Source organism: Ostrea edulis, chromosome 2 (assembly GCF_947568905.1).
Source record: "Ostrea edulis chromosome 2, xbOstEdul1.1, whole genome shotgun sequence".
NCBI classification, from domain to species: Eukaryota; Metazoa; Mollusca; class Bivalvia; order Ostreida; family Ostreidae; genus Ostrea; species Ostrea edulis.
This window is the reverse complement of record NC_079165.1, coordinates 107,877,509-107,898,175: the sequence shown is the minus strand read 5'-3', so window position 1 is coordinate 107,898,175 and position 20,667 is coordinate 107,877,509. Positions and strand designations below refer to the sequence as shown.

The following is a 20,667-nucleotide window of genomic DNA, read 5'->3' as shown; positions in this document are numbered from 1 at the left end:
TTCAGCGATTCGCAAACCAATTGTTTATCTAATGAAAACAAACTGTTATTACAATTTGTTTTCTTTTTAAAGGGTCACCAGTTTAATTACACAAAGGTTACCAGTTTATCTACACAGCCAAACAGACAATTTCAAAACTTTAACCAAGTTGCTTGAATTTACCTTTTGTTTTAATTGTTTACTTTATTTGTTATTGATATATTATTTATTTTATTAAGAAATAAGGTATATCATTTAAAAATATTTATCGGGATATAAATACGGGTTGGTCACGTGATCAAATTTCATAAAGCCCAAAGGGCTTTATGGAAAATTTGATCATGTACCAACCCGTATTTATATCCCGATAAATATTTTAAAATGATACCTTATTACTTATATTTACATTTTTGGTCGGTAACATTGCTGAATTGTGTTAACAACACGTTTCCATACATTTCAAATTGTTGACGTCCACAATGAAGCGTCATAGATGTTCAAAATGACAACACAAAACAAAGTTCCATAAAATGAAGAACTGTTTTAATTATTAAGACGCTAAAAAGCAAGTATATCAACATATATTTATACATTAACTCGTGAGTTTATAATGGAAAACTCTTCCATATGTCTAATTTTAGGGGGTGGGGAATTATGATTTAAACGGGGGTGCGCAATGTTACACTTACAGTTGTGATGCGCTTTCACTTTTAAAAAGTGAAGACGTTGAAGACCGACTTTGAAAGATATTATGTGGATATTACGGAGTTAACAGAAGACTGAGATGGAGGAAATTGAAGGACAGGGCGGCAGTCGTCAGGTGTAGGCAAATCATTTATAGACAGGACAGAGGACGCAGCTCAGATGAATCTCCGGAAAGAACTGAACATCGTAGAGAATATGGAACTGCACGAAGGTAAGGAACGATTTGGATTTGGACATGTAATTTTTGACAAACATGAGCTCACTGAACGTTTCTTTTGACTCGATAAATTTCTGTAATAGGTTTTTAACGACGCCTCGCTTCGATGTCCCGACATAAACATCAATCAACTATGGCTGCTGTGGCACGGTCTTAATGCACTTTGACGACTTATCGGCCATACATCCTGTGAATGACCTTTTTGCTAAAGCCTAATGTCATCGTCTAGCAGTAGGTACAATTCCGCATCACCGATGACCAGGGTGAAGTTGTAGCAGACGAAATTTTAGACATACAATAATAAAGTATTGTTTACAGAAATGCTTTTATCAATTATGGATGAAAGTCCACTGCTTGGAATACAAATAAAACCGTAAATACATTTTGTGCTGTTGACTTCATCTATTGATAGATTTCTGTAGTAAGTGAGAGCGATTGCTAGATGTGTATTGCCTTAGTAAAAGTAGTACCTGTTACCTACTCTTAACAAATGTTCATACGCACAGCCGTGACCTCTGTTGACCTCGTAGTGGATTTATGCAGGGATAAATACGTATTGCTCGTAATAGTGTTATGTAAGAGAAAACATTTGCAAATGTAAATATTGTCAGATATACCCAGTTATATTTATAAAGTGTTCTGTATAATTTAAGCAGCGATATTAGTAATCTGCTAATCTGTTTTGTTAGTTTGTCTTAACTCCTTGAATCTTATCAAGATTCAAGACTACACTAAATCAAAGAAATAATAATTCAACAGCCAAATCTGAATTGAACAGCAACAAAACCAATGAATGGCTTACCAACCTCTTGTATATCTGCCTGGTCTACAATTTAAAGTCAATGTCAGTTAAAGGGATAGTTGTTAACAGCTTGTTAACCTGCTATTATCTCTTCTGCACTACTCAGTATACTGCACTCACATACACATTCTACTTTCACTTTAACCCAAAATACTAAAATTGCATAAACTGGAAAAAAATGATACAATTACAATATATAGGTACATGAAATAACAAAATAATGTCTGTCTTTTGTTGGTGTTATTTCTCTCTTCCTAACACCATTCATTAACTAGTAAGTTGCAACATGTGGAAATCAGCTGTTCATCATTGACATCAGTCACCACGTGGTTTTCTTTGAAGATGCACAAGGTATATTGCAATATCTAGTTATCAATAGTCAATGCACAGTTCGTGTAGTTTATTTGATACACTTAGTCTGTCTTATCTAAGTCTTACCACACGATATTCGGTGAAGGTTCTTCTATGGTCGAATTCTCTTCCCGAAGAAACAGCACTGTCAGCTTTCACTTCAGAATGTTGACATCTTTCGGAACAATTCCGGTATTTTCCTTGTTGAGATCGGAACACTTCCGGTGAATTTGGAATGTCTCGTTACGTCACTGAACCAATATTGGCGGGAAGTTTAATCACCCATCTTCGTAGATTCTGTCACAAATACTACGTTGGGCGCCATTTCTGTAACCGTGTGGTATTAGGCCTAATGCAGACACAACACTGTTGATTTTTTCGTTAGGTTCTATATTTGTGATCTTGAAGATGAATATAATACACCCTACAAAACATATAACAACATATCAATTACAGTATCAACATAAATAAATTATCACATTGTTATGATAAAATCTAGATATCTTACATTTATCATAGGTAATAAAATAATTGCATAACACTGAATTAATCTGTACTATGTAATAGAAATAACTTCTATTTTCTAACAAATATATATCGGACTATGATATTGCAGTAGCAGCAAGTGCTAAAGTGAACGATGTTTACTGTGTGCAACGCGACAGAGACCTTTGGCGAATCTATGTTAAGTCGCCTGAAAGCAGGATGCAACTTGTGAATACTGGTTTTGAACTGGGAAGTAGATCTATCCAGGTTTTTGATACTAACCCATATTCAGCAGGAACGGAAAATCCGAATGAGAAAGTGATAAGAGTGCTTATCAAAGGCCTACCAATATCTATCGATGACAATTGTGTATTAAAAATGTTAGAAAAACATGGTGCAAAGCTCACAAGTGACATCAAGCTAGAGAAGATCAGACACCCCATTTCACACAGGATGACTGATTTCCATAATGGTAACAGGTTCGTCTACATGTCGCCCATGGACGGGAAATTTCTACCAAGAACTACTACCTGTGCGGGTCTAAGATGTACCATCGTTCATAAGGGTCAACCCATCAGGGAGACAAAAAAAGCAGTGTACTAACTGCTGGGCGGATGATCACTACAAAAACAATTGTGAGTATGAGGCATGTTGTAGGATCTGCAAAGAGCCAGGACATTCACCGGGATCCAAACAATGCAAACTATATGTGACAGAGCAGGAGGACGTGGTGGCTTTTGCGGGACAGGATAACCCGTTATCCAACTTTTTTCCCACGGAGCTGAAGATTTTTGGGGCAACATACTCGTCTGCCGAACAAGCTTTTCAACACGTGAAAGCAATGCGTTCTGGTGATCTCAACAAAGCGGAATCCATAAGTAATGCAGAGACTGCTCTCGACGCAAAACGGATTGGAAATCAAGTCCTTGTCTCCGATGCATGGTTGGATTCTCGGGATGAAGTTATGAGGGAAATTTTGGAGTCCAAAATCAAGCAGTGTGAAGAATTCCGCGAGGCGCTTGGTAAAATCAAGAAAACCAACATCTTGGCCGAGACAACGTGGGACACATACTGGGGAACGGGGCTAAACAATGTAGGAACCACTCATACTGTTATGCAGCGATGGCCCGGTCAAAACAAGCTCGGACGCATGCTAGACAATCTGGCGAGACAGATGCAGGTAAACAGATCAAATTCGAAGCAACGGAGCGGAACCCGAACCAGCGACAAGTCTACGTCAGGAAAGTAAACAGCCAATAAATGAATAGATTGAGATTTATTTCTGTTAATTGTAGAGGGCTAAATACCACTGAAAAGCGTACTAAATTAAACACATGGATTTCAGATAGTCATTTTGACATTATTCTTTTACAGGAAACGCATTATATTGAAAAAAAAATACTATTGCTTATAATGCTAGATGGTTTGGAAAAGCAATACATTGTTATTCAGACTCGCCCTACAGTAGAGGGGTCTCCATTCTCTTTCGAAAGAATTTGGTGTATGAAATATTGAATATCCATAAATCTAGCGATGGAAGAAAGTTACTACTAAATATTAAATTTGACGACAAGATTATAACAATAATAAACATACATGCACCAAATGATATAAATACAAAGTATGGCTTTTTTAAACGTATGAATATTTGGATAAAAAAAACATGCGGAGTGTCAAGAGAACATGCTCATAGGGGGTGATTTCAATTGTTCTTTAGATGAAAATAAACAAGACAAAAGTGTGAATATTTTAAATAGTATCCTATATAAGTTGGAGCTCATAGACCTGTGGAAAAAAGTTAAACCAAATAATAAAGGATATACCTGGTGCAATGGTGAAAATATAGCTACGAGTAGAATCGATTACATTTTTATCTCAAAGTCATTTTGTTATCAATGTGAATCTTTTTGTTTACAAAAAATCCCAGGGTCTCATTCAAATGGTGTTAGATTTTCAGATCATTTAAGTCTACAGTTCTGTCTGATTATAAATGAAAAATTAAGAGGACCGGGCTATTGGAAATTTAATGTCTCGCTGATAAAAAACCAGGACTTCGTCGAAGAAATGAAACAATATCTATCAAATTACACTTTCAATGAAGTAGAACCGCATGAATCATGGGAAACTCTAAAAAGAAACATAAAAATATTCTGTATAGACTTTTCAAAGAAAATAAATAAATCATATAAAAGTAAGTTAGCCTATTTACAATCGGAAATTAAAAAAAATTGAGGAATTACCTGCGGATAATATTAACATGAATCAAAAACGAAATTTAGAAAATGAATTATCAAAGCTTGTAGATAAAAAAGCAAAAGGTGCACAGGTTAGGTCTAGGGCCAATTGGAATACCTCGTACTTCTTAAAGTTAGAAAAGAGTTAAAGCTTTAAGAGAAGAAACTGGTGATATCATACTCGATGATGATGACATACTAAACAATATGTGCAATTTTTATGAAAAATATAGAAAAAATAATATACAAACCACGGATATCAACGAATATTTAAATACTATAGACTTAGAATTTACATTGAAAGATAAGGAGAAAAATGAATTAGAAATATTTCCCTCACTTCAGGAATGCTCAGAGGCACTCTTAAATATGAAAAGTAATAAATCTCCTGGTCTGGATGGAATACCATGTGAATTTTATCAAACATTTTGGGAAGAAATAAAACAATATTTCTATTGTGTTTTACAAAGTATTTTTGATTTAAATACAATGTCTTTTATGCAGAGATGATCATTGATTACTTTGATTTATAAGAAAGGAGACGAACAAAACCTAGGAAATTATAGACCAATTAGCCTTACCAACACAGACTATAAAATAATAGCTTTTGTATTCGCCAGGCGTTTACAAAAACTGCTAGATGATTTGATATCAATAAATCAAACAGCTTATATAAAAGGAAGAAATATCGCACTAAATGCTAGATTAATTTTGGACATTTTTGATTATTGTGAAGAAAATAATCAAGAACTTATACTTTTATGTTTAGACTTTCAGAAAGCCTTTGATTCAATTGAGTGGAATTTTATGTTTGAAGTGAAAATTTTATTAAATGGATTCACATCTTATATGCAAATCCAATCTTCAGAATAAAAAATAATGGATGGATATCTAAAACTTGCATGGTGCATAGGGGTATAAGGCAGGGATGTCCGGTATCAGCAGTCTTGTTTCTCTTTGTGGCTGAAATATTAGGAATTTCAATAAGAAACAATCCCAGCATACATGGGTTTCAAAAAGAAGGAATGGAAAAAGACATTAAGATAATACAGCATGCCGATGATTCTACCCTTCCAATGGAAAATGAAAAGTCTTTAAAGAAGGCCCTCGAGGTGTTAAGTAATTTTAGTAATGTTTCGGGTATGAGATTAAATATGTCAAAAACAGAATGCATATTAACTGGACCTTTAAAAAACAGATTTAAGAAAATTCATAATGTTTATGTAAATGTTTCATGTGTAAAAGCATTAGGTGTATATATTAGCCATGATAAAGAAATGTGCCTGAGAAATAATTGGACAAAAATCACCAGCGATGTAGAGAAACTTTTTGAATCTTGGAAAACAAGAAACTTAACTATTTTTGGCAAGGTTTGCATAATTAATAGTCTTGCAATATCTAAAATTATATATATAGCTTCGACATTAAACCTACCAGATTCAAACATTATCAAAGAAATCCAAAGACTTATTTACAATTTCATTTGGAATAAGAGAGATAGAATAAAAAGAAATACATTAATCGGAACTATCATTAGTGGAGGCATTGGAGTTGTAGATATCTTATCAAAAATTAAATCTTTAAGAATATCATGGATTAAGAAAATATTAGATAAAAGAAATCCATTATACTATTTTGTGAATAGCACATGTTTGGAAAACAATTATGATCTTGACTATTTAAGTAAAACCAATATCACTAATATCAAACAGTATGAGATAATGGATGGATTTCCTATGTTTTACAAGGAAATGTTCGCATCTTTTAATGAATGCAAGGGTAGAAACAGGCTAGATTGTTTGAACAATATACTGAGGGAACCATTATGGAGTAATAATATTGTGGTATTTAAAGATAAACCTATATTTCTAAAATCATGGCTAAAGAGTGGTCTGAAATACGTGATTGACGTGGTGGATGAGAATGGTATTAAGCCGATGGAATGGTTTATAGATAAATTGATTTGCAAGAAAAACTGGATTTGTGAATATAATATTGTAAAAAATGCCATAGGAAAACTACTACAACCTTTCGATGTTCAAAATATAATATATGAAAATGTACATATAAAAGATAATTCATACTTTCTACTGCTAAATCGGGGAATTGTACATGTGAAAGATTTCTCAAGTAAAATGTTCTATGATATTTATCGGGATAAGAAATTTGTACCTCCTCTACACCAAAATTTTTATTCTAAAAGCTTCAATGTTTCAAAACAGTCTTGGAGTGCAATATATAAACAAAAAATATGTAATATTTTTGATACCCACATTGCTGATTTCAATTACAAGTTGTTGAACAATTTAACCAGCAACCGAGTTATGTTAAAGAAATGGAAAGTTACCGATACGGATTTATGTTCACTATGTAAGGAAAAAGAGGATAATGAGCATCTGGTACTGAAATGTAAAAATGTTTGTGAAATTTGGAAAATCGTTGAGAAAACATTGAATTTTCAAGTTTCATGGAAAAACATTGTTCTTGGGGGGGGGGGTTTTGGGGGGGGGGGGGATCAATGAGAAAACAGTATTTTAAAATAATCTTTTATCACTAATTGCATGTCAAATTTACAAATATAAAATGTATTGTAGAATATTAAACAAAAAAGAGCAATCTTATGACATTCGAAATAATTTAAAGCGAATCCTTGAATTCAATGTATCTGTATACAAAAAATTAAACAAGATATCTTTTCCGCATATTCTTGATAAATTTGTAAAAAAAATTATAGTCTTATATATTCATATTACAAATTGTGTTTGCATGCTATTCATATCATGTACAAATAAAGTAAAGGGAAATGATCTGCCTTCCCTTTTACATGACTACCCAGGGTCAAAATAGACTTTTTGGGGTGTGAGAAGGGCCCTTTGGGTAGTTGTCACGAAATACTTTAATATCCTCTAGAAATGATGTACATGTATTTATATTTGTATAACTTTGTTCTCATATGATTATATAATCTTGTATTTCTCTCAGTTTTTCTCCTTCTTCTACATCCTGCGAGATGTAATAGGGAATATATATTGTTATTTAGGTGGAGCTTAGTTAGGGCCCCATCCCTGGCAGCTTTCCACACTTTTTTTCTTCTATCGTTTAGTCTATTTGTTATATGTTATATTGATAGGTCTGGGAAATAAAAATGTCATAAGCCAAAAAAAAAACTTCTATTTTACTCAAGCAAAATAGATTTAATATAATAAATCTCAATTATGAATATATATACAATGCTAATACACAATATTATTAGCAATAATTACAATAGTTATCGAATTGTGGATTCAGGCAAAAGAAAGAATTGGAACCATGTCAATGGTGTATTTACAACACATCAGACCTGTATATAGTAATACACACATTCACACTTATGTAAACATATATAATAATGTCTTATATTAAGGCTGATATTATCATATCTACCGATACATAGCATTCATTCTATATCAGTGTAATTTACTTTAAAAATTATTGTACATTTATATTTGATCACTACTCTCTTTCTCCTATATACATGTATAACTATAGCTCATCATTTTCATACTTCCATTCATACTCTAGAATTGTTAATGGAAATTATCAAAGAAACAACTGACTTTCAAGGTCTTCAATAGATTGTCCAATTTCCTTCAATTCTTAAATAATGGCAAAATATGTAGCACTGGCAATCTCTCTGACTGCTAACTTCAAAGTGATTTAAATTTACAGAATAAAACTCTCCAGAACTTTGACCTTCAAGACCTTCCAATAAAATTCCAGGAACTTACAGTGACCAATCAAAGACTACTGACCTCTAAACTAGTCCTCTGCCTATATTTGTCTTGAATGAATAAAACACTAAAGACAACTCTTATTCTAAAGAAAGATAACTCTGGTTATACTTCAGTAATAGAAACGTGCAGTGCTGGTTAATAATATGTACATGTATTTTATAATAGTAATAAATTTGTATTATTTATTTACAAGTATTTAATTGGTATACCAATACTTAATTTTAGATTATTTTAAGTTTAAAAACACTTCAAAATAATACATTATCACACAGGTGCGGTTAAAAGCCATAGCTGGTATGGTAGTATGTACAGCTAAAACATTTTGGTATTATGGAAGGGCGGTCATCTGGAGGCTGTCTTTGAATCCATCCAGTGTGGAAGTGGTGACAGATCTTGTTGGTAGGTCATTCCAAAGACGGATGGTAGATGGGAAGAATGACTGCTGGTGACCCTTTGTCCCAGAGTAGGGTACGAGGAAACGGATATCATGTCCACGGGCTGTTACTGTGGCCACTCTAGGAATGAGATGAGTTGTTGGTATCTCTATGAGTTGGTGTATGATCCTGTATAGCATGATGACTTTTGCTGTATGTCTTCGTTGTTGTAACGTCTCCCATTGCAATCATTCCATTATACTGGTCACACTACTGGTGGTTCTGTAGTCTCCAGTGACAAAACGTGCAGCTCTTCTTTGCACCATTTCTAGTCTGTTGATATTTGACTGTGTCACTGGGTCCCAGATCACTGATGCATATTCCATCACTGGTTTCACTAGGGTGGTGTAGCATTGCTCCTTGATCTTACTAGCACATGTGTTGATGTTTCTTCTAAGGAATGCATTGATGTTATTTGACTTCTGTATTACTGTTCCTATGTGGGTGTTCCATGATAGGTTGTTGCTGATGTTAAGACCTAAATACTTTGCTGATTTTACTGTAGCTAGTGGTTTTCCATGGATGGTGTAGTCAGTAGTGATGGGTTTTCTCTTGTTGGTAACTCTCAGTATCTCACATTTGTCTGGGTTGAATTGCATCAGCCAAGTGTCGTCCCATTTTTGCAGGTTGTCTAGATCTTCTTGGAGTAGTCTTGCATCCTCTGTTGTACTGATCTTTCTGTACCGTTATTGAACATTTTAAGTTTAAAAAACTTAATACATGTTCAGTAATGAATAACTAACACAGATTGAAAATACATTTGACTGTATAATTTCAGCAATCATGTTATCAAAAACACGATCTTTATCAATATGAATGTATTCAATTTGAAAATTTGATATACGTTTTACTAATCTATAATCTGCCAGATTCAAAGTCATCAACTACTCTCGATAAAAGTTTGTTGGAGTAAAATAAGCGTAGTCTTGAAATTGCCGATTCACAAAACTGTTGGTCATGTTGTACTTGAATGACCTTGTATTCATTAGTTGTCCATATAACAAGTTTGCACAACTGCATATGTGTTACATGCAAAGTTAATTGAATTTGTAGGTAATACCCCCTTGAACTATTATGTTTAACATACATTGTACCATTTTCCAAGGATTTCACAACATCATATCTACCAACTGTAAATAAACTGTCAAGTGTCTGGTCATTGAGCATTTTATTTCTAAAAGACGCTGTAAACCATCAACACAGTTATTATTCCATCTGGGGAAACACTTAACCAGGGTTCTTTAAATGAAACTATAGTACCTGCATCTTCTATTTGCAATCCCGATGAACGCAATTGTTGTTTGGCAAGAATTTCACCTTCCTGGCCATGCTTGGCGAATTTGTTTCCTTTGAAGGAAGGATATAAGTGTTCTCTGATGAAGTTATCACTGTTTGTAGTGTCGCGGATGGGAACCTTGAAACCGGAAGTGAATAAACTAAAACCGGATGTTGTTTATCTTTTATGTGTTTTTCGCTCTATTTTTAAGAGTGTAGATGTTTATTTCTTTCATATCAAGGCCGTAGGAACCGGGGAGGGGGGGGGGGGGCACGGGGGAGCCGTGCCCCCCCCCCCCCCCCAATATTTTTCCCAAAAAAATCATATAGTAAAATTCACAAATAGTGTAATGTATAATTATTTTTAAGCAGAAAGTTCATTTAATTCAATGAGACTCAGAGTCAGTCAGTGTGGCTGTCCTTTAGCTTAAATAAAAAAAAATATTATGAAAAGCACTTAATGCCTTAACATTTCTTAGGACATCATCCAAAAGGTCGTAATCATGAGGCACTGGTTCGGTTCTCGTTCCCAGCTCCGCATCTGGCGTCAAACCTATGATATGTAGTGACTGTTCCTTTGCCAAGTGCCCGGCACTAGTGTCGTTTAAAGTCCTTTACCAGTATTTGTTGACGACTCATACGAGTGAAAAAATCTCGCAAGGGACGACTGATCAAAAGGTATCTAATATGTGTGACCTTGACTAACTTTCAAGGTCTAATAATTCATTAGATAGCTTGTTCATGGAAACTTCGTCTTGATACAAAAATGTATATGCCCAACTGCCCTAATACCAGTTCAACGTTTGTATATATTTAAAATCTTTTTGTAAAGCTAATATGATGAATTGTTGACTTTTTTATCATCATAGTTTCTATGGTAAAGGTAAACCCGACAATGTGTGAAGTACTATTTATCAGTGACGTAACACCCCCAATGTGACGTAGGTCATGACGTGTAACAACTTTTTCAAAGGTTGTAAGGTCTCAGGCTGTCAAGACCTGTTTCATTCTTGGTCCAAGAGTAGACACTATCGTAACAGTGTAAGATCAACCTTCCGCACAGTTTTAACTTTGATTATATTTCACAATGTATGCCCAGACGGACGAAAGAAAGGCATTTTTCGAAAAAGTGCACGAAGAAGCAAGGAATGCAGGAAAAAAGGGATGGGGAGCACTAAGTTTTCTTGCTAGACTCAAAGGGCAAATTTTTAAGAAATATCCTCTTCCAACAAGCATACCTAATATCCCAACTTCGAATATTCGAAAAGATGCTGTTTCCTCAGAGCTTTATCCAAATAATGCTCCTTCTGAGCTTATCCCGGTTCAGATATATGGTGATGGGAATTGTTTATTCAGAACTCTTTCTTTTTTGTGTTTGGACATGAGGACAATTTTAAGGAAATGAGGATACGAATTGTGTTTGAACTTGTTTCAAACCTGAAGCGCTACACGAATGAAAACACTTTTGTGACCATGTCCACAAACAAAAGTTCACTTCAATATGTCTTTGAAAGTTCTTTGTCAGAAGAGTGTTTAATTACTGGTGATTTGATTGCTTCGTTACAAAAGGAAACAATAAAACAACCCAGAACGGTTACTATTCAAGCCTTTTACATATGTTCGTAGCTTCTAACATTTTGCAGAAACCAATCATGTCGATTTTCCCCGAGGTGCAAAACCCTGGTGTAAACAGACAAGATCATAATCAGCTTATTGTTCCTCTTGACCGTGCTGATGCTAAAGAATATCAGGATGCTATCCACATCATGTGGACTCAAACAATTGCTACAAAAATAGATGGTTGGACACCTAATCATTTTGTTGACTGTATTTACAAGCATGAGGAACCTCTTTCAAAGCGTTCGAGGTTACCCTTTGAGGATTCTGAACCTCATCGCTCATTTGAACCAAAACAATCACAAGATAGTCCTTCCCCACTCTTGGAGTCTAACACAAATGAGGAGTCTATTGAAACAGGTAAATTGGGGAAAACTGCAAACAAAGAAACAGAAAAACATGTTAAGGTTGCTTCCTTTATTGATTCTTCTTCTTCTTCTTCTTCAGAAGATGATATCTCAGAAATACCAGTTCAAAAGGCCCAGGTTGTACATGAAAAATGGCATACACCAAAGATCGGTAGTACCCCAAATCAGCCACGGAATATTTTCTTTCCAGCAAAAAAGTTTGGTAAAAAGATGAGATCTTTCAATGCCTCCTGGTTTGATCGGTGGTCTTGGTTACATTATGTAGAAACCAAAGATGTTGTATTCTGTTTTCCTTGCATAAAATCATTTCAGAAGACTCTCAGTTGTCACAAGAAAGAAAAGGCTTTCATATCAAGTGGTTTTAAAAACTGGAAAAAAGCAACCACAAAATTCGCCGCACACAAGAAAAGTGATTGCCATACAGAGGCAATGGAAAGGGAGTTTACGATAAAGGAGGAGGTTAAAGATGTTGGAGAATGTCTTTCAAAGACGCACGAAGTCGAGAAGAAGTCTAACAGAGAGGATTTGCTTAAAATCACAAACATTTTGAAGTTTCTTGCTCGACAAGGAATTGCTCTTCGGGGTGACAAAGACGAGAAAAACTCGAACTTTAATCAACTTCTCATGCTAGAGGCTAAACGCGATCCCCAGCTTCAGGAATGGCTACAACGCAAGACAAATAAGTATGTTTCTCCAGATATAGAAAATGAAATTTTGCAGGTGATGGGGTTGCAGGTTTTGCGACAAATTGTTGCTTTCATCAAATCGTCTGAATTCTTTTCAATAATGGCAGACGAAACACGAGATATTTCCAACAAAGAGCAACTTGTTTTATGCATTCTATGGGTTGATCAAAATTTTACCGCTCATGAAGATTTATTAGGGATGTACTGTCTTTCTGACATTGGGGCTAATTCAATAACCCTAGCAATTAAAGATGCCCTTTTGAGGTTCGATCTGCCTATCAACAAAGTACGAGGCCAGTGTTATGACATGGCTGCTTCTATGGCTGGTTCAAAGACAGGTGTTGCAACACAAATTCATGCACTTGAACCCAGAGCCCTTTACATACACTGTTATGGTCATGCTCTTAACCTAGCTTGCAGTGATTTTATTAAGGGATGTGAGTTGCTTAGAGACACCCTGGACATTGCAAAGGATATAACAAAGTTGATTAAAGAATCTCTAAGAAGGGATATTATTTTCAATACATTAAAAAATGCCCCAAATCTAGAGAAAACGTCAGCTGGAATAAGGGTTTTGTGTCCCACAAGATGGACAATAAAAGCCGACACATTTTTGAGCATTTTGTCAAACTATGAAATTCTAAGAAATGTTTGGGATGAAAGTCTCCAATACGTGCGTGAGGTAGAAATGAGAAACAGAATTAGGGGAGTGGCTGCTTATATGTGCAGGTTTGATTTCTTCTTTGGGTGTTTACTGAGTGAAAAACTTTTACGTTATAGTGATAATTTTGCAAGGGCTCTGCAGGCTCCAAATCTCTCGGCGAGTGATGGTCAAAAAATGGCATCAACGACAATGAGTGCTTTGCAAAGTCTCCGAGATGAGACAATCTTCACTCAGTTTTACGAGGAAGTTGTTGAAAAAGCAAAACAGATGAACATCGATGATCCTGTTCTTCCTAGAAAACGCAAAATTCCTCGTAAACTTGATGATGGGACAGCAGCGCATACTTCTTCATCGTGTGCAGATATGTATAGGAAAGATTTCTACGAGGCATTAGATCTGCTTTTAGCTGGCATAAAATCTAGATTTGACCAACCAGGTTACAAAGCTTATGTTAATCTTGAAAACCTCGTAATTAAGGTTTGCACAGGTCAAACGTTTGAAGAAGAATTCAATTTTTTCACGACCCTATATGATACAGATTTGAAGCCAAAGGATCTTCACTGCCAGCTTATAATGTTAAAGACTGTTTTGCCAGCTATACCAAGTGTGGTTGAATTTTTCAGACATTCAAATGAAAAAAGTCTGTTTGCCGAGATCCTCAAAATTCTCAAGCTAATTTTGGTACTTCCTGCAACCAACGCTACCAGTGAGCGCTCATTCAGCGCCTTGAAAAGATTGAAAGCATCACTGAGATCAACAATGAGCCAAATACGAATAAACAATTTGCTTTTATTGCATGTTCATAAAAATGAAAAATGAGACTGATGAACTGAATCCAGAAAAAATAGTTGAGGAGTTCGTAAGTGAAAGTGAACACAGACTGGCGATTTTTGGAAAGTTTACCGAGTACTAAATACCTTATGACTCAGAAATGATTGATAACAAAATGATAAAGATATATATATAAAAAAAAAAGATTAAAAAAATACTTAACACCCCCTCCAAAATAAATACCAAACAAAACTTAAAATTAAAATTGAGGGGTTTTCTGGGAAACTAATTAGATTCTATGTATATAATTAGATTTATGTACATGACGTACACCTCAATGCTTGCACATATTTATGCAGTTATCTTTTTACTAATGGTTTTGTCGATATCACTTTTTGTCGTAAATTACTTTGGTGTGGTGCCCCCCCCCCCCCCCCCCCCCCCCCCCCCCCAAAGTGAAATTGCTTCCTACGGGCCTGCATATAAGATCTTTCTTCACTAATTGAATTATCCCAGTTAAGATCCTGTCTCGTCAGAAATTGGACGGAAGACCTCCTCGTTACTGGCAACGAAATCGTGTCTATTCATCATTATTATTATAACTTGCTCGCTGCAATTTCACAAATGAGATTATTTTATGAAACACACAGATATATCGCATATAAGAATGATGAAAAGAGAAAAAACCACATTTAATAGAACAGATGGAACTTACTATTTACTTTTATCATGCCTCTAGATCTCTCTCTCTCTCTCTCTCTCTCTCTCTCTCTCTCTTGCTATCTCTCTCCACACACATAATGATAATTATATAGGACTTGTTATATTCATGAACTTTATTATGTGTACAAAAATCAATAAAACAATAATGGGTTCAACTTTGCGTATAAATAATGAAGATTATCATAACTTTTATATATCCATACAGCATCATTACAAGCCAAGTCTTGCGATTCTCAGTACTTTGAGTACTTTGATTCAATTTACATATATACTCAATTTACCAACGGTGGAAAAGTCAATTTTACAGAAATTATGCATTCAAAAGTGTAATACGTAAATAACGGTGTACGAATTATTTGCTGCTAGTGCTGAATATTACATCGAGAAGTGTTAAGATCCACACCATTTTGAGGCTAGTGACTGTGCATAGAGGAGTTGATAACATTAGTTCACCAAAAGTCCACAATTTAGACTTCTAAATGTTAGTTTTCATCGAGAGAACTGCAAGTAAGTAAACTATGTACAATTATTATGTTATTTTGAGCCGAATGGGGATCACCAAAAACATGCTGCGCTTCTTTCTGGTGACTATCACGTGTAGGACAAAACAACCGGAGGTCAAACCTCCTAGGGCCCAAACATATGGCAACCGTGTTATATATGACGGCTGGGAAACGAGAACTAAAGGATGTCTTACTATATACCAATATCCGCGATAATTATTGGCTACATGGTACATATAGGTATGTACATTTCTATTAGTCAAGATTTATAATGTATCATTACATTTCTATACGAACAACTAAATCTCAATAATCCATGCATTTATTCTGAGACCATGTCCTCTGACGTCCTATTTATAGCCTAATTAATGTAGCCCGAAGTTAGGTTGGCTTAAGGTTCCGCAAACTAACAAGGTGTTTCTAGGCTAATTTTCCTGACTAAACATTTAGCTTCGCATTGGGCAATAATTTGTCTCTCGGCTCACGTAATTACTATTGCCCTCAAACCATGTCAATACTACAATAGCTGTTTTGTTGTAATGTAAAATTATCTCGTCCCTAGGCCTAATACTAGCCCGAAATGACGGAACAGTTCCTGAAAAGTTCTACTTTCCCGAGGGCTGTAGTCCGACACCAGGGATAGGAACAAAACAACGGCACGATGCTGTTTTATACTCCAATATTGTAACTTAGTGTTGTCAATGATGTAGGTCTACAGTCTTTTGCCTAGATAGAATGTTCTATCGTTAAAATGATAATGTCCTACGGACCCGATTTAACGATAGAACGCGTCCTATATACCTGCAATGTAGCAAAATGAAAATTGCACACAGTGCATGTTTCGGTAAAATTATGTAACACATCACTCATATGCATTTGGAAAGTTATCTTAACGACCCACTTGGGCCGTTCTTATTTGCAAATTAGGTAAGCGTTCGTTTTTGGAAAACAGCATGCAGCAGGGTGTTCCGATGGCAGTTTCCGGTAAAATGGCAGTCAGTTCGAATCGAGAAAAGTGACATTTCAAAGTGTTGAGTTTACAATATTATTATACGATTTTTTACAGTGTTAAGGATTTACAAATTACCAATGAGGTTAGTTGTATATAAATTTAACTTTAAATGTACGCGTTTATTCTTTGATAAGTTTAAAATCGTTTTGGAGCGATTCCGCAATTTTCTGCTACATTACGGGTATATGGGAGGTATTCTAACTGTGGTGAGGGCCTGTCCCGAGACACAGTTAGATTATTCTAACTATCTTTTGCCCAGTTTTCTTTCATTAACGATTGCTGGTGGTATAATCTACGTAGATAATTTACATTTCAATCTTCTTGTGAAATGATCAGAACTTTGTTCTCTAAATGAAAAATAAATTGTCTGATAAAAAATTTTGATTTGTAAATATTTACATTTACTCTTTAATCCTGTGATAAAATGCATGAAAGAATTTTGAATGATATTTGTCTATAACTGCAAAGACCGAATCACTATAAATCTGTTAGGCGTATGAACACTGTCGAGCATGTCGTCTGCATCTCAGCCCATGGTAATGCTTCAATCGGTGATTTTGTAATAATAATAGGGGTCTTATACCATACAACTTACTAACAAAATATGCAACTTCCGAGCAATTGGATCATGCACTCGTCCTCTTCCGTAACCAGTAAGAAGAATCCGATGTGGATCAGCGCAAGAATTACATCAGATCGATGCATTTCTTTGCTGGAAGCTCGCCCGTGGATGAGGTTTTAAAACCCAGAACTGAATCCCTGTATAATGTGTTATTTAGATTTTCACCACAAATTCAGTTTTGGTATCATTAACGTCTTATTCACTCTATTATTAGGGCCCCGCATGAAATGCGGGAAGCCCTATAGTAATCACATTGTCTGTCCGACCATCCGTCTACACTTTCTTTGTGACACGATAACTCAAACAGTTTTGATCGTACAGTTTTCAAATTTTGTACAGAAATAATGTACAATAAGAGAAAGAAGCCTACATATTTTGGGGTCATTTCACTGTGTCTGTCTGTCTGTCTGTACGGCATGATCTTTGTTATAATACACACTTTCTTTGTGACACAATAACTCAAACAGTTTTCATTGTACAGTTTTCAAATTTTGTACAGAAATACATTACAATAAGAGGAAGACACCTATAGATTTTGGGGTCATGTCACTTTGTCTGTCTGTCTGTATGTGTGTCATTATCTTTGTTATTATGAACACTTTCTTTGTGACACGATAACTCCAACAGTTTTCGTTGTACAGTTTTCAAATTTTGTACAGAAATACTTTACAATAAGAGGAAGATACCTATAGATTTTGAAGTCATGTCACTTTGTCTGTCTGTTTGAATGTCATCATCTTTCTTATTATGACCGTATTTATTTACCACTGTCTAAGGGAGATAATTCATTTTGAATTATGATATGCATTGTATTGATATATAGAAAATTTACAAGCAATAACTCTACAACATTGTGTATGTGTATATATTTGGTTGTTTTTTTTTTAATGTGATATAACAAATGATATTGAATTAAAACACGTCATTCCCAATCAACAACTTTCGATCGGGATCAAAATACGAAATAAAATTTCTTATATCTGGTTGCAAAGTGAAACTGCTTCATGCTTCAAGTTATTGAATTATGTAGTAACTGCACGTTACACATTAGAGAACTGTTCCTTTTAATAAAGAAAGTCACAAAATAGATACAAAATGAGTGTACCTTATTCATTACTGTTACCGAGCTTTCGTCGGTGAAAATCTCGAAATGGCGTGTTTCACTGCGCTTGTTGACGGTAAGGTCCACATTTTTTACGCGAGTATTTTGATATTTGCTTATGAATTTTTTGCGCATACATGGTATATCTCGGCTAGGAATAATGGAAACTTTCTCACCTATGTATGTAAAGACATATTAATCTCTATTTTTAAAAATGTAGAACACTTTTATCAAATGACAATGTGTTTGAAAACACTTAGAGCCCTGATGTCAGAATTTCCTTTTCCAAGACATCAATATGTCAAATTCGTAATCCTTTTCGAAATAGTATGTACCATATTTTGTACCAGTTATCCATTTTGAATCCCCTATTACAGTGGGATTTTGTTGCACTCTGTTGTGTTTGAGTGGAGGAATGTGTGTCAAACAGAAGTAATTTAAATTGCGTAAGTCTCTCATAAATATGCTTCACGATTCCTTTTTTACAAATTTGGCATTCCAATGTATCTTTATATATTATTAATTCTAACATATATACCAGCCCCAAACATTGCTATATCAAATACAGATGTCACTTTCCTCTAATAACCCTCGGCGGGGCTCTAATAACCCTCGGCGGGGCCCTTGCTGACCGTGTCAGTTTTCTAGTATAAAACATATATTTATATTACAAATCGCATTGTCCTCTATGAACCAACCAATTTCAGCGCGGGACACATTCCGTTCATATTGACTATGAACGGATTATGAACTAGTTTAAAGGACGCGACTGAGACAGCGTAATGATTTGGAAAAATGCAACATGTGGTACAAAGATCTCGCAAATCACACCTCGAATTAAGATTGTGAACTTACGTGGATTATCATTCAAATCTTGTGGTCTCCTACCTCCAAAATACAGTGCACAGTGCAATGTTGATAAAAGGCAGGGTGAGACGAAGTGTGACGTCCAGTGATCGCGAAATGTTGAAATGTTTTACAGGACATTCGGTCTGGTAAACGCAGGAACATTACCGGACCGAATCACATTTTACCAAACTGAAAAAAGTATTATTATTTTTATATCAAAAAATGAAAGACTTTGAGCCTCCTGGTCATTGGATTTTCGTTTTAAAGGTTTACCGGGGACTGCATTACTGTTCCATTTTAATTGGAACATGTTGCCGTTTTTGTATGTTTTTTTTTTATAAATGGAACTGGAAGTCGAAAAGTAGCAGCGATTTTTTTTTCTACCCACTGGTACCAGTACCCATCCAATACGCAAGATCGTAAATACCGAGTTAGCGGAACTCTCTTGTAAAGAAGTCTGGAAAAGTGTGTCGATCTTGGGCATTTTTTGTTTATTCAAAACATGGCATCGGAAGACGATTTAACTTCCATGTGCTTTCCACAATTAAAAGCATTTTTAAATGAAAGGTGTGTAAAAACGTCTGGATACAGGAAAAATTAACTTCTGAATTTAGCTCGCGAAACTATATATTTTGACGCAAGCTCTTCTCAGCTTTGGGAATTTCCTGGCTGACAGAAGTGGGAAAAAATCCACCACATTTCCATTAAAATCTATCAGTTGTGGATATTTCTGCGTATTATGTTTCTTTCTTGAATCATTACTACAGTCTACTGCAATGCAATGATAGTACACCATTGTTAAAATCGAGTGAATCGATCACGACAAAAGTTGCAGAACTGGTATTATTTACCAACATGCCCAAATTCTCGCATACTCTGGGTCTCGCGAGACTTTGAAAGGGGAAAGTAAAATTTAAAACCAAGACGGAAAAAGTAGTCGCGATCTTGCGTATTGGGAAAAATAACGTCAAAATCGAACAAATTGGGAATTTTCTACCAATGTATGGGCAAATGATTTCAACTAAAAGAAAAGAAAAAAGACAACAAAACAAGAAGTATTCATCTCTTTACAAACTTTTTTACGGTAATATTTGTTGTTGTGAGACATAAGGAAACGTCGTAGCTCTACAAAACACACTGCCATGATCTGTACTTTCGATTTAATACCGGAAGTGAACATTTTAGTTAACTTGTACAACATTTCAGACTAAGAAAATTACGATTTTAAGCGGTCTATTTTTCGGCAAGTGAATTGGGAATTTTTAGTCTCAACATTGGGAAAAATCAACGAGTTTTGGCATTGGGAATGGTGCCGTTTATCGGAACCAGTTATATAAGGAAAAAGGAAAAAAACGCTGCGTAGTTTCCGAAACCGTTGCCGGAATGTCACTGGACATTTGGACCAAAAATATAACGAAGTTTACTGGACCGAAAGTCAAATTACCAGACATGTCCGTCGGTCTGACGACATTTCGCTTTCACTGGACGTCATGT

The 20,667-nt window shown here is 35.2% G+C and overlaps 1 protein-coding gene across 11 annotated transcripts in view; it reads left to right on the top strand.

Annotated features, from left to right (window-relative positions):
* The first annotated feature begins 15,727 nt into the window (after window positions 1–15,727).
* LOC125678769 (uncharacterized) overlaps window positions 15,728–20,667 on the top strand; it is a 167,369-nt gene continuing 162,429 nt past the window's right edge. For all 11 annotated transcript variants that reach the window (XM_056156011.1, XM_056156010.1, XM_056156016.1 and 8 more), the window contains exon 1: window positions 15,728–15,828. In XM_056156011.1, the coding sequence (XP_056011986.1) occupies window positions 15,774–15,828 (55 nt within the window). In that variant the 5' untranslated portion in view covers window positions 15,728–15,773. The remainder of the gene's footprint in view (window positions 15,829–20,667) is intronic.